Here is a 19814-nt window from a genome sequence, read left to right on the forward strand (position 1 = left end):
CCAGAAAATCCTGAAGGGGTTAAAACTCATTAGACTGAAGTGGTTTATGAATTACAGGTAATTTTGTGTTTGTTGTTGCTGGAAGAAATGAAGGTGCTCAGAGTGAGAACATAGGTGCTATTTAGAAAATTTTCTAAGTAAAAAAAGGAGATGCCACATCAATTTTAACTGAATCCATTGATTCATGTACCTAAGTGACATTAGATTTAATTTACTTCCAGAGACAGTTAAACAGATTTTGGTCCTGCATTTTAAAATATCCTGGGAAATAATTGGGAATATTTTGAGTCAGACTTCAGAAATATAAAATTGCTCTTGGTGAGATCATTACGTTCGTGGGAAGGCAGACTTTTCATAGGAGGAGTTCATGATGGTGGAGAATTTTTTTAAAGCTTTTTTCTGTGAAATTTGGACTTGGGTAAGAAGTCTGAAGTGATGAAAAACTTGAGAAATTTTTTTAGAAAGATAAAGCAAAAAACCTCTGTCACATGACTTGCTGCATGGCTGTACAAAGGGTGGTAAGATCGTTTTGTAATAAAACAGTGGTTGACTCTGGAACAGAATATATAGCATGATAATCCTAGTCTCGGCATTGGTGGAAGTGTTTCAGAACTACTTAGGAATTTATCCACGACTGAAATAAGCTTAAGAGCAGATTTCTAAATAGAATGAAAGTATGCTATTGTTTAAATACAGTCTTTTCCTGGAAAAAGAAGTTATATCGTTCTTAAGTGAATTAAAATTTTTCAGAGGTGTATCCATGACATGCAGCAAAAGTTATATCGTTCTTAAGTGATTTAAAACTTTTCAGAGGTGTATCCATGACATGCAGCACTTGCGTTAAACATTTCCTGAAAGGCTTGTGTTTCTTTCGATTTCAAGATGTGTCAGCAATCATATTCATTTAAAGGGGAGATGCGCTTCCTCGTTTCCTGAAAGGCTTGCGTTTCTTTGGATTTCAAAATGTGTCAGCAATCGTATTCATTTAAAGGGGAGATGCGCTTCCTCAGCCCTGTTGGCTTTGTGTCTCATCCATGCTTGTTTGTTGCGAGCAAGTCACCAATTTGAAATAAATAGTGCACCTTCTCATCTTTGGGTTAAGGCACTATGCGAATGGCTTCTCTGCACGTAAATATACACTCCAGCTGTATCAGTATAGATTCAGCAGTGCTGTTCTTGAATGGGTGTCGCTCGGGCATCACGTTCTGGGTAATTCACAGGAAACAGCGTCCCAAGGCACGTCAATGGGTTTTTGTCCACAGCTGCTCGCTTTTCTCAGATGATTAATAAGTGAGTTTAGATCAAGTCTAACATAATGAACAGATGAAGCCATATTTAGAGGCTGCTTTTTAGACTGTTGGAGACCTATATAATAGATTTGCGTTATTTTGAAATATTTTAATGGAGTGATATTTCTGTCTTCTGAGAATTCACTTTATGGGAGTAAAAATTCTTACTTTGTTGACTTGGATTGTCTATTTTCAGCAAGATGTTTGTTGAAAAACTCAGGTGATTTTGTTTATTTAAATACAAAAGGACTTGTTCAAGTTGAAGCATGGAAGAAAACACAACTGTTATACTATACTCTTTACCTAATTTTATTTTTTCCTCAGACTATGAGAGCGGTACGTTTGCTGAGTTCTTAAGAACACGGAAGTTAACACCCAGCTTGCAGCACTTCATTCTTCACTCCATTGCAATGGTTTCGGAGGCTGATTGTAGCACTCTTGAAGGTCTTCAGGCAACAAAAAAATTTCTTCAGTGTCTTGGCCGCTATGGCAATACACCATTTTTGTTTCCTCTCTATGGTCAAGGAGAGATCCCACAGTGTTTCTGCAGGTAAGCTTAACTTTTTCTAATACTGCCTTCAAAAAGGAAATCCTTGGTAACCAAGTGCTGATAGATATTATTCAATAGAAATCATCTTGTTAACAATTTCATGTTGGTTTTATTTGCTTTATATTTTAATTGGCTATGAAATTCCTCCCCACAAAAAAAAAGAAAAAAAAAGAAAAAAAAAGAAAATATTTGGAAATTATGCTACTCTAATAATTGGAAACAATTTTAATTGTGTTACAAATGCAACTTGTAAAAGCTGGGTGTTGCGGTGGATGCCTATGGAAGTAAGGACTAGGAAATAAGAAGGAGGTAATTTAACTTGTACATAGCTATCCCTTTTTAAAATTGACAGAGGAGACTTGGAGAGGTGTCTGTCCAAAAGCATGACTGTGTATTTTGGTAGGTTGAGAAAATTTGTGGTTTAGTCTTCCTGAAGTTACAGGAAGATAAATGTTTTCAATTTGTGTTACTAAATAATGCTGAGAGTGCATCTACCGTTCATAGGTAGATATTAAATAACAAACTGGATTTTTCTGAAAGAAGCAAAATTGTGCCACGTGTCCAGTTTATTATTAAATAAAAACCATTGTGTAGTTCTTTCACCTTTGTTACATCACAGACTTATACAAACAGGGCAACTGGTGTAAAATCATCTCCTTATTCTCTTTGCATCATTTTGTAGATCTGTAGGGACCACGAGCTGCCACCTATGACTTGAACAGCAGAAGAGATATCATGAAGCCCTATTACACTGAACTCTATACAGACGGCAGCTTTACATTGCAACATCTTAAACAGCAGCCATATGTTCTCCACTGTTTGAGCCCTAGACAGTAATTAAAACAAAAAAAAACCCTGTTGATTTCAGGATAAAACAACATCCACTTCAACCCCTTCACTTGAACTGTGAGCACTGAGAATGTCGTCTTTAGCGTGACCCCCAAGGTGTGCTAGGGATCGTAGTTCTAGCAAAGGAGTTGTTGACGAATGCTTTCAGGGACCATAAAGAATACATGTGCAGAGGGTGGGCGGTTTTAATTTTCAGTTGTTTCCAACAGTTCAACTGGCTTTTAAAAGGCTGAGGGTTTTTTTTAGTCTTTTCTTTTGCTGGCAAGCAGCCTTTCCATCTGCTCTATGTGGGTTTTTAATGTAGTAACCTGTAGGTCTGAAGTAAACATTAGCTCTGTTTTAAAAAAGCAGTATTGCATGGTGAGACCATTTTGTTTTCTGAGTGATATATTTGTGTATATATATATATATTTTTTTTTTTTTAAACTATCAGTGTGAAGTTTTACTGCTTTCTTTTTTGTTAGTGCACAAGTTCTGCTTTTTACAAGTGTGCTACTACTAAGAAATTCTGGTTTATAGCATGCTGGTGGACATCATCTTCCTGTCTTGTCTGTATGATAGATTCTGGTTTTCTTCTCTGTACCAGTACTTAAATTACTTCTAGAAGAATGGCCCTAGCAGCTTGAGCCTATCTGGCAGTGTGTAGGATGGATACAATTATACGTTGATGGAAACATTCTGAAATAATTATCATAGCTCGTGGAAGATATCTATAAAGGAGCTGGTTGACACCAGCAACTGGCCAGATTGTGGAAGGTCTTATTTGGCCTTAGCAGCTAATGAAGGCCATGTGGAATTGTCCTGTATGACGAATATCCATAGATTACCTAATGTTTCCATTAGTTCATTAGACAGTTACCCATTGTTCTGTACTATATTGAATAGAAATGTTATTTGGTGACTTCATCTTTTGTCAATAGTCTTTCATCTGTGCCTTGAACGGTATTTGTGTGGAGATTTTAAAAAATGTGGACTTAGGTAATTAGGTGCTGGGAAAGACAATTTGTGAAAAAGAATTGGTTTTAGGTAAGTACTCTGGACACAGTCATGCAATACGACTTGTGTTCATAGATTTTATGGATGTCTTCCTGTCTTTACAGGACTTCATGTGGGACCAGATATCTGTATGTGACCAACAGATTAATGAATCAAAAGATGATCAGAGCTGTGATAGTAGCACGAATTTTGCAATTAGACCTTCCTTGGCTTCAAATACCTAGGGGGGAAAGTAGATTTAATAATTAAAATAGAAATTAGGATTTTAGTTCTATTTTTTTCCACTGTAGGTTTTTCTCAATATCATTTATCTTGTATTCTTGAAAGCCCTTTGGCTTTACTTTGTTCAATAGCCAGCACATGTAATTTTCTGATCTGTAACAGCAATGTATTTCAAGAGTTAGCAACGATGGTGTCTAGAAGTCTTATCAATATTCTTATCAGAAAATCTTTCTGTGATCACCGTAATTCTTCAGATGGCCTGAACATTCTATTTATGCCCATTGATAACCACATTTTAGTGCTTGGTTTTTTTTAATTGTGTGTCTTACAATAAGGACAGTATTTTAATAGCTGAAGCAAATTACCCTGTCAAACCAAGAAATAATTATAAAGGCTTATATTACAAACATTCTAATACAAAGTAAAGTCTAAATGTCCTTGGTTTTAAGTGAACAATTTAGGAGGCAATCACAGGTTTTTTTGAGATTAATTACATTTTTTATATGTTGTCTGCCTTGCGTATTATGTCTTGCTGAAACCGAGCAGTATCTGAAGAGTACTGTTCAGACGGGATAGTAAAGTGGTAGTGCCACAACCTATACATCATACCCTACAGTTTTTATCACCAGGTTATCAGAGGAAGGTGTCACCTGTTCTGTGATTTCTAACCACCGTTCTATATTCTGTTTTAATGTAAACCTCTTAAGCGTTTCTTGCAGCCAGTTACACTGTGTGTTCTCATCAAGGCTACTGTTATAAATGGCATGCATGCATATTTATGTGAATGAGTCAAAGACATTTGTAAGTCACATCCTTGCATTCTAAATGAATTCTGCATAAACAGTACAACGTTTTATAACTGCTGACGACACTTGAGTGAGTAAAAGCGGTGTTAGTTTTTTATTGGTTTAAACAGGTATGGTTTAGGAGAGAAAATTGAACTTTTATATCACTGTAATGTACTTCCCAATATGTCGAGGTACAGATGTGAGATTTCTATCTCCATAAATTGGATTCGTGGTACAAGGAAGGTCATTGGAAGCTTCATGCCATTCCGAGCTGACGAGCAGCAAAACTTCTCCTGGGCTGTGGAACAGCTTCCTTTGGTTCAAACTTCTTGGTACGAAGCTGTTATGTCTCTTCCTTTGTAATGAAGCAATAGTATTAAGCAGCCCTTTACGTTTGCTATGATAAACATATGATGGCAAAACTTCAACATGTAAGGCAGCTAGGGAAACCAATGTGTGTTTTGCAGTTTGCTGTTAACATGTTTGTTTCCAATGTGTGATACAGCTTTCATTTTCTTGAAAAAGTGTCACTAAAGAAAAACTATAATTGGGCATCATTGTAAACTGTAAGGCTTCAGTGATACAACATTTAGAATATTGAGTGATTTTGATGGGTTTTTTCCTGTTTTTTGAAAACATTGGGAAATACCCCAAATAGTTTCTGATGTAGGAGGTTAATGTTAAAATTTTCCTTTGTAACTGGGAGAAAAAAGATATTTGACTTAAAAATCTGAAATAGTTGTCAAATATGAGGACATTAACTCTTCTATGAACTAGGAGACGTGATTTAAGCTAAGGAAGAGGCAAGTCATAGTAAGACAAGTTTTTCCTTATAGCTTTTGCATGTTGTACAAAATTCCTCTTTCGTAACGTGAATCTCCTTTCATTCCTTCCAGTTTTTGAGAAGCAAAAACTTTTTGAGTCATTTGTGGTTTTGGAGAGTGTTTGGAAGTGCTGTTTTACAAATATTGTTTCAGATAGTTCACTTGTACAATTCAGCTCAGTGAAATACGCATCTTATTTTCAGTTTTCCTTTGAGAGGAAATCTTTCTGGAAGCTTTCAGTTGTGATTCTCTTCACCCGTGACCAGTGTTTAATGAATGGCAGCTGAGAAGTCAGTTGTAGGCTGCAGCCTCACTTCTGTGGTTTTTCTCAGTGCTTGCTTTCTGAAATGAATTTTGGGGGAAACCGTGCATAGTTCCTCTTCAGTTTGGTTTCAGATTCTTTTTTCTGGACTCTTGCAAATATGAACCAAATAGAAAGAAGACTTTTTGAGAAGTAATAGTGCAGTTTTTTCCCATTGGAATTGGAGACAGTATGCCGTCTGTCATCTCATAAAGGTTCTGGGGGGTGATGCATCATGTGTCTTTTTTTTCTTCATTAAGAGTCATCCAAGAATCGCCATGTGGTTGTGGTGATAGGTGCTGAGATGGTAAAGTGTCTTCAGTTGCTTTGCCGTAGGCATTAGTGATTCACTGACTTTCATGGGGAGCCAGTTAGTGACTTGCATTTCCTATAAGAAGGCTTTGAACTTTTACATTGTGTATGTATTGGGTGGGCAGTGTCACCTTTTTTTAGTAGTTGCTACAGATTCTGGCTGAAATGAGTCATTTTTGTGTCAGTGCCAGTGACAGTAGTAATTTTGTGATGGAGGAAAGATCTGATTGAGATGGTTCATCTCTTTCAATCCCTGTATTTACAAGAAGATTAAGAGTCCAGGCTGAGATATGATGGATTGTGTAATTGATTTGGAAGCTTCCTGTATATATTTCAAAAATTAGTAATCAGTTTTTCCCCTTACATTTGAGCTATTATCTGCTACAAATGTCGAAGCTTTGGAGGTAGTCTCAGGTACTTTAACATTTCCAATTATTGTCCCTGTTACAATCTTTAGGAAGGTTTTAGTGTTCTGAAATCAAGACTGGACTTTAGGAAACCTGACTGTAATAAGCACTTAGAACAGATATATTAAAAATATAGTGTAACATCTTTTTCATTTGAATCTGTACATGAGTGTCATGTCTCTACATGTAAGCAGTATGAATAACATCTGTCTGTTAATTGTATGATTTTGCATATTAATGAGAAATTCAAACAGTGTTAGTTCCTTGTGATGATCAGATATGACAGATTTGCAGTGTGAAAGAATCACGGGTGATTTAAAAACATAGCCTGTATCTGAGGTATGAGTTCAGTCCTACATTTCAAAATATGTAATTTTCATATTTATGTAACTCTTATCACTTAAGATTATTCTGTGTCTTTGGACCTGAAAATTTATTTTACAGCTGCTGACAGCTTGTCAGTATTACTTGGTTTTTACTAAAATACTGAATATTAAGAGTAGCTGTAATGCTGTTTTCTTCATAATTGTTTTCACTTGCATTTCAGTGAAGTAATAAAACTTTTGATGTAGTTTGGCTTTTAAAGATAAACCTGATATATTTTTCTTCACTTTGTTGGCAGATGAATGCAAAACGGGCAAGCGTAGTTAGCGTGACTGTTTGTACGATCAGTTGTTTGTTTTTCTCTCTAAGGAGAAACTCTTGGGATAAACATCAGGGAAGTGAGATAATCCATCATTCTGAGACCTGTTCACTGGTGATGGATGGACAGATTGGTAAAGTAACTCAATAATCTTCATTTTTTTCAGGTTATTCACAGATCAGTGAGCATTGTCGTTAATAAAGCTATGGAATGCTTTTGTGTCCTTGCCCACATTATTTCTCAGAATTTGACAGGAAAAGACTTCTAATTTGGAAATAACCTTTGTTGTGAAATGCATTTTAAGTGTATGAAACTTTGACAGCACCTTCCCATTTTAGATTTTATCTGTCTTCTCAATGAGATGTCAGTTCTTTGTTTAAAAAAAATATTTATAAAGATGAGAGCTTTTCTGCTCCTTCTTATTTTACAGTGTTCTTCAGAAGTTTATACCTCGTGAAGGCCTTCAGTCATTAGAGTATATCACATGGGATCCTCTGAATCATATGAATGTTGTCAAAGTGTATTGATTTCAGATCTCTAACTAGGCATGGAAAAGTTTTCAGTCAAGGAATTGTATTTATAACAGAGGTTAGAATATACCCTGTGGTTTAGGAAAAAGAAATGTAACATTACATATTGAAAAAAGGCGGAAAACAGCGGACACTGTCCTACTCTCATTCTTGATCATTCTAGCTTCGTTTTGCAGATACATTTGAAACTTAAAAGCACAAAATACAAATGCTATAATGAGGTGACATTTCAGTAATTATGGTTTAGTAATGAAAAAACAATGATAATAATACGAAGGAAGTATATCTAATACATTATTTGGTCTTATCTCTTAACAGTCTCTTAAAGAGTAAATTATTCTCTGCTTGTGTGAGGATGTGCAGATTCTGGCTTATATATTCTTCCTGAGAATTATGACTCGGACACAGAATTTGTCACAGCATTATCAGAAGATCCATGGAAATGACGTGAATGTTTATGATTGGAGTGAATCTGGGATGTAAATGCAGATATAATTCAGCAGAGTCCGTTTTCATTAAACTAGAAGACAAAGGTAGCTTCCAGAAAGTTGCTAAATGAGTAAAATAGTCCTTGAATTTAATTGAGGGTTAAGATAACTTGAATTTTTATGTCGTTTCTGGAGGCAGAGAACACATAAATGGGTTTTATAGATGAGCTAATGCTTAGTGACTGGTTTCTAGTCGCTCATTTTTGTGTGTCTGCCCTACGGTCCTGATCTCCCGAGCTGTTCTTTGAGGGCAGAACTGTTGTATAATTTCAGCTAAACGACCTTGTGCGAGGAACAGCTTCTTCTCTTACAAGGTCAATAGAACTTAGAACCAGACAGGTCTCATACTTCACCTTCCATAGAGATTAGTCTTCAGAGGCTGCTTTGTAGTTATCTACCATCACAGTAGTACAGAAACCACTGAACTTCTTTTTTTTTTTTCTTCTCATTCTGTGCAGTGATTTCTTAAAATTTCCACAGTGCTTTAATATTCATGTCACCCCTATGAGTGTGGTATTGAACCAAAACTCTTCTATTCACAGGCAGTGCTGTGGTTCAGAAGTAGACTTCTGGTTCAGAAATTACTTAAAGCTAAGCAGCTGCTATTCCTAAGCAAATTTTTGTCAAATAACCACGCACACGTGTTAGAACTTTTTTCTGCAGTTATTGTATTTGTGCAACTTCGTTATTTCTTAAACAAAGATTTTTGTTCTCTGGTTATTTTAAATGTGGAAAATGGGAAATTAGGTTCATAGTTGAATGCTTGTAGAAGAGGATAGCTAACAAGTATGCATAATTACAGCAAATTTCTGGGGTGTTAATGACTTTCAAGTGCATTATTAGATAAACTGGGCTCTATTTTTTTATTTAAGGAATTTTTTAGTGGCTAGAACTAAGCTACTATTCCACCACTCTTAGACTCTGAAAACTCGTCTACAAGGGTTATTAGTAACATGGCTCTTCTATTAGTAGTGAACACAGAATTTAACATAAGAACCAGGTCACAACTTGCTCCGTGTGTAAAAATAAATGGAAAGAGGACAATTCATTAATTCAGCACTTGGCATACTTTTCTTTGATCTTTCTCCAAAGCTTGCTGTGCTGTACATGCAGTATTTGTCTTTAAGGAGGGAAGCAAATAGTTTTTTGCTATTAAAAACTGTACAGCTGGGGAGAAAAATATTCAATTTTTTGAGTAATCGCTCCATGCATTTTAGAAAGTAGAAGACAAACTATATGCTAGAAATAAAAATTACTTTTTTTGTGTGAAACTACGTGATACGGTTTTCCGAGTCTTTTCTGTAGTTCTGAGAATGAACTGAGGGTAAGTCTGTAATTTAAGGGTGTTCATGGTGTCTCTGTGTTGAAAATCAAGATGTCAGATGGAGAGGCATTCTATTTTTGTTCAATTAATATTGGAGAGCATTACATCAAAGCAGTAAACTCCTCCTGTAGCAACAGATGCAGCAACCCTGAAGCCTATTTTCTCTCTTGTTACATTAGTGTTTAATTAAAGAAAACAACTAGTTGGAGGCAGTTACTTTCTGTGAAATGTAATGAAGATTTATTTTGTAAGTGACCTTCACTGTATTAGCTGAATCAGTAATCAGTAAAATTAATAGAATAATCAAATTATATACAAACTCATAAATCATCGTGAATATGCTGTCAAAAATCCAGCTTTTCATATGTGCTATTGTTTCACAGCTGTATTAAAAATTACAACTGCTGATTCCTGCCACGATGGGAACTGAAATGGCATTTAAAGGCTGAGTATGATGGAGGGCTACCAGGCCAAAAATTTTCACAACTGTTAATTTAGCTGTAATATGATTTGATGTCACCGGGGCAAAGTTGAAGTTGAGTACAGTGTTGTTGCTATCTTTCAGCAAAACTTGAATTATTGGTGTAGGCAGTCGCCAGTTAATTAGAGTAATATCAGTTTAAATGTCTGTCATTTAGGGTTAATGGTATCAAAGAGTTGCCTTGTACTTGAAGTACAGTCAAATCATCTTGAATAGCCTATTGTATGAAGGTAATGTTAGCACAATGATTCTACTTTGCCATAAATTATTGGGGTGCCATTTAGTTTAATATTTCAATTTCTATATTTACATAATTTTGGCAAGTTCTTCCTAATCATGTCATTTTTCATGCTAGGCTGTTCTATAAGGTATTTTGGCTCTTTGTAATTGCTTAACACAACACAATCAAAATTCCTTCCCATTTTCATTTAAAAACAGAAGTTTTCCGCTGGCCTACTATGAAAACAGGTCGTGCCCTCCTCCACTGGATAGCAGGCTACTCTTGAAAATAAGTAATTCACATTTTTGCTCAGCCAAGCAGCACGGTTTTTTCAAAGCACTCTAGAAAAATAAAGTCCATATATCAAAAAGCCTTTGACTGTGGTTGAAGTCAAAGGAAAAATATAATTTATAGTTTTTAAGGAATCTTAGTTCTAGTTAGGTTAATAGTGCTATTCTTTTATACAGTGTATGAAATAAATTCATCTGAGTAGGTCTGAAAAAAGCTAATCCGTGCTTTGTCAGGCAAGAAGCCATTGATTGCAGCATTAGAGATAATAAGCCCGTAGCTCAAGGCTCCATAATAATTCTTCAGTGGATGTTTAACCTTTGTGTCATCTCCAGACAACCAAGGTTGGGATTCAACACAGTGTGTATTCTCCCCCTTTTTGCATGGGTTGAGGTGGTATTGGTAGGGAACTGGATCTGCTGATGGGGCCAGTAGTAGACGATATTGCTGGCATTGCCTTAGGCTGCTGCCTTTTGGAGTGCAACTCAGAAGAGATGTGGGTTGGAAATGCACTTTATCCGCTTATTGTGCTGCATCGTTCATGCAATTTTGAAGGTAGTGCAGTACTGTCTTTGAACTATCTAATAGGGCTTTTGATTGCCAATGTGGATTCCATTCTAGGAAGTCAGGTTTGCAAAATGAAAGTTTTCTTTTTTGAGTTGAATATATATATGAATAGCTGTGAATAGATACCTCAAGCTCTGTAACTTCCTGGGATCATGTTTATCACCAGACCACCTGAACTTTTACAGTGCAGATTTATGAGAGAGAAGTCTCAGACTTTGTAGTAGGACAGAGTCATCTGGTGAAGGGTTTTAGTCAGAGATACCTTCAAGGGGTGCTAAAACAGCCTGGCTAGTGATGAAATCTTGCAGTGGGCTAACTTCCCGTGGGGTCCCTCATATTTAAATGTCATAATCTAGTTTCTTTAAGTTCTGAGGCTCCTTAGAGTTTAAAGACAGATGAGTTGTAATATTGGCTTAATGGCATACTGGCATAATTTTCTTTGGTGTAGGCATTGGGTTTGTTTTTAATTGGAAAACTGCTGAACAGCTTAATATACTTTAGCTTTCGAAAAACTGACCTGTGGAGCTGGTTCCTTTTTTCATTTAGGAAAGTTTTTTTATCGTCAGTCCATGCACAGAATATTTTAAGCAACTGTATCATAACATAGACAGAACCTGGAGGAATCACTGTTTGTGAGAGGTCATCTTTAGATGGTAACAAGTCTTCATTCCATTGAGGCACTTCTCCATGCCCTCAAAATTTGAGCTGTTTGTAGGCAATGAAGTTTTCACGGTACGTTCTGTAAGAGTAGAGAAATAACTTCTGAATCACGCTTAGCATTCTAGTTGGAGGTCTATGATTATCGTGTGTTCTTACATTCTTACTGTACACCAAGTGCCATGTCCTGTGGTCAGAATATCAGTAGATATGCTGTGTGTCTGCAGTAAATAGCTTCTTTTCCATCCGGAATGGCTGTAGATAGTAACAGTGAATGAGTGCTCAAGGGAATGTAACAATTTAGACCACTAAGATAAATGCTAATGCAAAAAAAAGTTAACAACATATCCTTTATAAAAACTATATGACATGCTTTATTGTGATTGGTTTTTGATTGTCTGATTCAGAGATTAAGATGTGTCATTAAGAATGTACTACAGTGTGCACAGACCTTGCTTATGACACACACTCACATTGATTACAATTAGTTGTGATGGGAGTAACCTTTATTTTTTTTCCTGATGTGTTTCTAGGCTGTGTGCTGTATTTGGTGGTATCTATTGTCTTCGCCATTCCGTGCGGTGCCTTGTAGTGGACAAAGAATCTGGACGGTAAGGGTAATATAAGTAACCTTCTGTTTATATACAACATACAGATGAAAAATGTGTTAAGTCAATTTAAAAATAAATGATTCTTCAAAAATCCTCCTTGGTATTAATAACACATCAACCTTGATTAAAAGTAATTTGTGTATAGGTCCTCCAGAACAAGGAAAGTGGGTCTAGAATATAGAAACTAAATTAATTTTCCTGTGATATTACTGCAGCTCCTGATCACCCAAGCTTGGAAGACAAATCATTTCAGCTGCCGGGGGGCTGGTGATGAGTGATGTTAGTTTTCCTTGTGGCCTTACCTACTCTAATTGATTTTCATCAGATGACAACAAAGCCCTCTGTTATTGCGTTTTTAAAAATGGAGCTCACCTAAGGACTCATCAGATTAATCTTTGCTGATAATGCATGTCACTCCAAGAGAAAAGACTTTAATGAGTTTTTAGGTAGATTGTTGTCATAAACTATGCTGCCCTCTTATCCTGGGATAAATTCTTCTACAACAATATCAGGCCTGTAGGCAGATTTAAAGTCGAGCTAAGAAAAATCAACCCATAGTTTTTTCCATAGTGGCATTTTTCACACCTCTGTAAATTGTCATGATTTCTGTTATATAAGTTCTATCAGTTATTAGTCTAACTGCAGACTTTGGCTCTCTTCACAGTTTGTTTTCAGCTTAGTTTCTGCTATTGAAAAGGTCAAAATGTTCTGTAGAAAGTTTTTAAAATTAAGCTAAAAAATATGTAGTAACATTTTAATTAGCAAAATTAGTAGTTAAATGATCGGTGTAATGTGTTTACTTTCCAGTTGCACTGCACGTTTGATCCTTTGAGCACAGTACTTGTAGCTAGATTCCTCATGACATGGTCAAGTAACAGCTGTTTTTTCTTGAAATTCTGCAGATTTTGTCTTTCCGAGAGTTCCTTAAGATTCTGAAGTCTGTTGCATAGTTGTAGACTTTGAGATGCAAATATGGTAGTATTTCATCCTGTGTGGTGTTAAGTGCATATGATTCATATGCAAATTAAATGCCCCTTTCATAAACTGGTTTTATGGGTCTATAGGTTTAAGGGGTTTTTGTCAGTAATATTTGAACTTTTACTATAGGGAGCTTTATTTTCCAACAATGTTTAAATAGTTAACTGACTCTTTCAAAGGGCCAAAGCTCCTAGTTGTTAGCAACTTCCCAACACCCATCTATTGAGACCTTAACTGCTCAGTGATGCTGGTTGCCTCAATTTCCAGCTGCTTTTGCACGTTCTGAATACCTTTGAAATTAATGTTTTATTTGTTAAGGTTATATGTATTCTAAAAAAAAAGTGGAGCACTGCTTTTCCTTTAATGTGCTTTTACATTTTGGATCTCCTAGAGTTCCTCAGGGTTCCAGATAGGTTGCAGGTATCTTTTTTTAAGCTCTTAGGCTGCTTTAGTGGTTCACTTAGACCATTTTCACTTAAAACTGCAGAATAGATTTTGAGTTGCAGAATTACTGAAGTACTTTAAAAAGACGTTGCCAGACTTTCATTATTCTGGAAAAGTTGGTCTTTTAATAGTGCCATTAGCTGATGCTCAATATGAAGAAGCTTGCCTTGCATCTCCCTGCCTGCTTCTTTTGTCTCTTTTTAGGTCTCCCAGAGTTTCAAAGCAGTTGTTTTATCAAGTAGCATTTCTACATAAAAATAAAAGTAAATAAATATTTTTATTTACTTTTGTGTAAAAGACAAGGGAAGTGTCAGACTTCTTTGAGATTGTTAAAATAATGCAGCCTAGGTCAAAATATGTTTTTTAAAAGAGTATCTTGAGCAATGATAGAAGGATCATACAACATCCTCTTTTTTTCCCTCTAATAATTTTAAATTTAATCCTGTTCACCATCGCAAAAATGTCACTCAGAAAGCTGAGTTTCTTTGAGCCAGCTATGGATCTTTATTCAGTTATATTATTTTCTCTTTTTTTTCTCTTCCCTCACCTGAACGCAATGCTGCTTTTATTTGCAAAGTCTTTTCCTTAGAGTGCTACTCAGAGCGCTGTACAGTTTGTTGCAAAGATGATCACCGTTTCCTTTTCCTTCTTTTTCTTCATGCTATCCCTTTCCTTACTGTGTATTCCCTCCCTGCACTATCTCTGATATCCTCTCGACTTTGGGCTTCAGTGTTTTGCCTAATAAAAATCAGCTATCAGGTTGTTAATGAGGGTATTTATGAGTTACTGAGCTTTAGAGTCAACAGGCCATTAATAGTAATTGGGAAGAGACAAATTCATATCTTCTCCTCGCTGCAGCTGCCTCTGTAGTTTCAGAGACAGCTTGCCTTGGTTACAAATAGGTTAAACTCACAACACTAGAAATTGAGCTAAATTGTGCAGTGTTCATTACTTACTATTTTATAAGCATCTTCTGTAGCCTACAGACTTCATCAAAATCCAGCTGCAGTTATTTTTTCACTGTTTTTGCTATTCTTGCTTTAGTACATGTAAGGGAAATTTATACCTACAGCCTTGATTTCCTTCTCAAACTTTTTGTTGATAGAGTCTATTCTGGAGTCCCAAAATATCATCAGAGTTTATTTGAACTCCTTTCCAGGCATGGCTTACAATCTGTCCAACATAAGAAAAACAAAAACTCATTCAATATCTAGTTGAATTTTTTTCACTTTTTTACTACCCACAGCTGTGCAGAGAACAGTAGGTTTCATCCCCAACTATGCAATTATTTTCATCATGTTACTGTAGCCCTTTTTATGGTTTATGAAAATAAGATTCAGGGAAGACTCTGTGAAAGTATAGAAACTCTTAGATATAGCTATTCTAAGGTTTTTGGTAATCCACTTGAAAATTTCTATTTTTTATGTATTGTATCAGGTAAGGGCTGCTGTTCTAACACATCTGCAGAACATTCTGCATTCTTGATATAGAACTCTGATGCTCTGTTGGAAAATAAAAAGCACATCCTATTCCTTAGCTTGAGGAAAAAGCACATTGCATGTATACATAATTATTTTTCATTTTGTTGTTTATTTTCTCCCTGATTATTGTGAGTCATTTATTTGTGTACATATGATAAAATTTAAAGTATTTTACATTACATGAGTTGCATTTATAATAATGGTACGCATTTTATGTTGATCACGCTTTACATATGTTTCCAATTACATAATTCTGCCTCAAAAATGGAAAAGATGTGATAAATGGAAATTTATACATCTGTAATAAAAAGAGATAGCAAACACATAGTAATTTACATATCTTTCTTGAAATATTGCATGCTGGCTTTGTCAGTGCTGCTAAGTCCATTTCAAGGATGTCGCCCTTAGTCCATTAGTTTGGATAATGAGCCCTATAAAGTACATTTATAACTCGTGGCACTGCAAGGAGATGGATTCTAATTTTCATCCTTTTATCTAGACACATTGAAAGAAGGTCAATGGAGGGTTCTGTATGATTCATTGTCCCAACACATATCAGATGACAGAGACCTGATAATGTCAGTGCATAAGTGTTTCGCATGTTTGGAAGCAGTACTTGAAAGAAATTTTCTCAGTATCATCCTTTGAAGTAAAGTGGAGACTGCAATTAAAAGCACTATCTCATTTTCTGTTTAAAATCTTATCAAACATATGACCTGATAGCTATTCCTGAACAAAGGAGAGGAAACAACACTTCGCAGGAAAAGAAAAAGTGTCTAGTTGCTTTTACTGGCTTTGAGTGATGCAACATGACATTTAATCAACCTTTCCCCTTCGATAATGTTTAGGAAAGTGGCAGGGAAAATTGTTTCATAAACAATAAGAAAGGTTATAATTAGAAATGAACTGCAGCAGCTCAACTTCCATGTTTATGTGCAGTATTCAAATGGGTGCTTGAGAATGAAATCAGTTAGGTTAATGTGAATAAAAAACTTCTGAAAGTTGCAAGTGGTCACATGTTGAATAGACTGTGATTGAACCTGTATGAAGAATACTGCATGATTCAAGGTAAACAATGCTTGGGCCATTGGACTTTTTTTTAATTCCTGTTTTCAGGTGATCTGAGTATAGGTATATATGTAGTTTCCAGCATTAGAAGTTAGTGTTATAAAAAGATGTTCGGTTGTCATTAACCTCTTACGTTTGTAAATAAGCGTCGTACTTGGTCAGTTCTCATTTCAGACTATGGAATGCTTGCATTCAGAAAGATTTTGGGGAGGGAGGTCTTGGGAATATGTTTTTTGGTTTTGTTTGTTTTTCAAGTATTGCCTGAGGCATACTAATACATGTTTGTGTTAGGATTTATATATGTTCAAAGACAAACAGGATCTATCAAGAGCATTTGTGGCACTCTTAAAGCACTGTGACTTAGTCCTTTTCTGTGTAACTTAGAGATAGGTGGTGTATTTAGTCACAAATACAGAAGCTCAGAAAAGTTCTCTTGGAACAGTCTGCACACATTTCGCAGGGATTTTTCCTTACATCTCTTCAGTTAATTTGCCATTTTATCTGTCAAAATAAACTTGTCATTGTTAAAAGGTTGCTAACTGGGGAAAAATAACCCTGTGGTAGGGGTGGCACCTACAAAATCATTCACACTATTACTTTTCCATGTATCCTGAGGGAAGAAACACATGCCATTTCCATGTACAATCAAATGCCAGTTTTACTAGCCTATATTTGGTTTTCCTTACAAAGTGACCAGTTTTTTAAAGTTCTAATGTCATTATCTATAATGGCACTGCATGTAAACAATTGTATATACCCAGGTGGAATGTATGAGTCTAGGATTTAGTTACTGGTTTCAGTTGAGTAGTTTTAGGGGTTCGTGTGTTAAAGAAACGTATCGCTAACTTATTTGAAAGATATAAACAATGTGCTATATAATTCAATTTTAAAAGCTTGCACATGCTTTTGTTGCCTTCTATCTAAATTTTTTATTTTGTTTTGATTTTTTTTAATAGATGCAAAGCTATTGTGGATCACTTTGGACAGAGAATAAGTGCTAACTATTTTATTGTGGAAGATAGTTACCTTTCCGAGAGCATATGCACAAACGTGTGTTACAGGTATGTAGTAATACAGTAAATATAGTGAATTTATTTATATAGTAGTGTATAAAGTGCCATGCAAGCTGAATTTAAGATTTTATTGTCGCCTGCTTTATCTTTGCGGTACAACTTAGTTCTGTGCATGGTTTTCCTCTTCTATAAACTTGAGGGCGTACTGTATACTTTCTGTGTTTAGGTTTTCCTAAATTGTCCTCTAAGCCATATTCCCCTTTTCCTTGTAAAAAATTCAATAGCTCCAAGTACGTTAGGAATTTTGTATTTGTTAAAAAGTGTTTGGAAAGTGGAGGTGCCTATTGCTGTTATCACTTTAAATTTGTTCTGGTTTAAAATAAGTATGAAAAGTTACTGTTTTCTCTGATTTTTGTTGTTGCCAAAAGCATTGGACATATACTGCCTTTGTCTTCAAAGTATTTCACGTAAGACATTAGCAAAACTGGAGTAGTAGGTTCAGTGCAGAAATAATCACAGGCAATGGAGGATTAGAAACCTCAATTAATGAACTCCACCCTAGAGTATTTCCCCTTAATCCAGAGTGTCCTATGCTGTTTGGAATGTATGGTGTCCTGTAACATGTTCCTACTAATTTTGATCAAATAAACAAAAGGATTTTTTAAGAACTATAAGGGTGTTCAAACTATTTTACATAATGGCACTGGCTCATCTACTTGTCATGTGTTTTGGTCATTGAAAATACAACATTAATGTTCCAGGTGTGATCTTACTTTGGCAATAGGCAAAATATCCCGCTAACATCATATTAATAAAGATTATATGTGTAAATAGCCTTCCCACAGTAGTCTGTTTAGGTTGATACTGCCAAAACTATGAATCTAAATTGCTATTTTTTACATTTTTGTGAAATGCCATAAATGTTTTATTTAACTGTAGGCAGATCTCCAGAGCAGTACTCATTACTGATCAATCTGTGCTAAATACAGATTCAGAGCAGCAGGTATGCGTCATTTTTGTATCGCTTATCTCTTTATTAATTGTATGCATTAATATTTAGTTGTTGATAGGAATTAATGCATTTGTTTCTGCTTGAATCCAGCTTTTCAGTCTTTTTAGCTATCTCTACTGATAATTGTTTCATCTGTTAGTCTCCATAGAACTATTAGGAATTTTGTTCTATTTTAGTTCAATGACCTGGGTTTCCTTGTTTGGTTGGCACTGTATTAATAGAGTTTCTAAGCTGCTGTCTTTAAGGTAGTTCATTTTGCTTGCTTTTTAATAAATTGTTACCTTAGTATTCTGTTAACTGTTAATTACACAAAATTAGAACATATATCTACATAATATATATCTATATATAGATCTACAAAATAAGAACATATATGACAGAGAAGTCTGACTTGCTATCAGCAGTCCTGCACAAAAGTACTCCAGCCATTCTCTCCTAACAGTGCACTGCCCAGTGTTCAAAAGTGATTTTGTAGTCTCTTGCCAACAGTTTCTAAACTGTCATCCTTTTGGAAAGGGCTGTGATGTGTTAGCTTTTCCTTCTGTTCCGCTGCTGCAGGCGTTCAGCAGTGGCTTGACTGACTTGGGTAGAAATTCTTGAATGCTCAAATTGTGCAGGATTGATTCCACAAATTATTACTAATAAACCAGAAAACACAATTGTATAAATGTCTGTAGTTATTTTTCACCTTTACTCTGAACTGTGTTGGTTGCCTCATCCTCCATGTTACTCTGCTTCAACAGAAGTTGTTCTTTCTGCCTGATAGATCTCCATTTTGACAGTGCCTCCAGTGGATCCAGGAAAACCAGCAGTTTGCGTCATTGAGTTGTGTTCCTCAACCATGACATGCATGAAGGACACTTGTAAGTTCAGGCTATACACAGTCTTAACTATGTTTTTCCTTTTTACTCTATCAACTATGAAACAAAATATAAAATGTGTGCTTGTCATTCCTCTGCTGCACAGTGACCAGACCTGAGAAAACAGTGTCTGCAGGGTTACTGTTATCAGCAGACAAGAGGAATAGTCCACTCTCTTCATCCTATAGCAGTTGTGTGCTGTTTCATATGGCTTAGGAGTCATACTACAAGACTCTTGTTGCATTAAATGTATTTTTTGAATTTTCATGTGATATTTATTTAAAATCTTATTGCGATTTTCATGGTAATAAATTATATTATTCTTCATTTCCAAATGGATCAACTTCAAATAGTCCTCTAAGTGCTTCTGTGGCTAATAAACTTGATAGTTGTAGTCTTAGTAGTATTGGGACAATATTCTGTTTACTATACAGTAATTATAAAATAGCACCAACAAAGAGGTTTTTGTTATGCCTGCTGCATTTTTTTTATTTTAAAAAAAGGTATTAGAATTCCACATTTTGTTTATTCTGCAAGATTGTTAAGACGACTGAGGATTTAGTAGAATGGCAGATAAGGTGGGTGGAGAGCTCTAGCAAACTGTTTCTCTT

The 19814-nt window shown here is 35.6% G+C and overlaps 1 protein-coding gene across 1 annotated transcript in view; it reads left to right on the forward strand.

The window, feature by feature from the left end:
- The window catches only part of LOC104467892 (rab proteins geranylgeranyltransferase component A 1-like), a gene marked incomplete at its 5' end in the record, with an annotated part of 40167 nt that overhangs the window by 9026 nt on the left and 11327 nt on the right, over window positions 1–19814 (forward strand). The window contains 5 exons of the mRNA XM_010081861.1: window positions 1614–1839; window positions 12270–12347; window positions 17275–17379; window positions 18271–18334; window positions 19110–19206. Coding sequence (XP_010080163.1) covers window positions 1614–1839; window positions 12270–12347; window positions 17275–17379; window positions 18271–18334; window positions 19110–19206 — 570 coding nt within the window. The remainder of the gene's footprint in view (window positions 1–1613; window positions 1840–12269; window positions 12348–17274; window positions 17380–18270; window positions 18335–19109; window positions 19207–19814) is intronic.

This window comes from Pterocles gutturalis, unplaced genomic scaffold, assembly GCF_000699245.1.
Source record: "Pterocles gutturalis isolate BGI_N339 unplaced genomic scaffold, ASM69924v1 scaffold3009, whole genome shotgun sequence".
Classification (NCBI taxonomy): Eukaryota; Metazoa; Chordata; class Aves; order Pterocliformes; family Pteroclidae; genus Pterocles; species Pterocles gutturalis.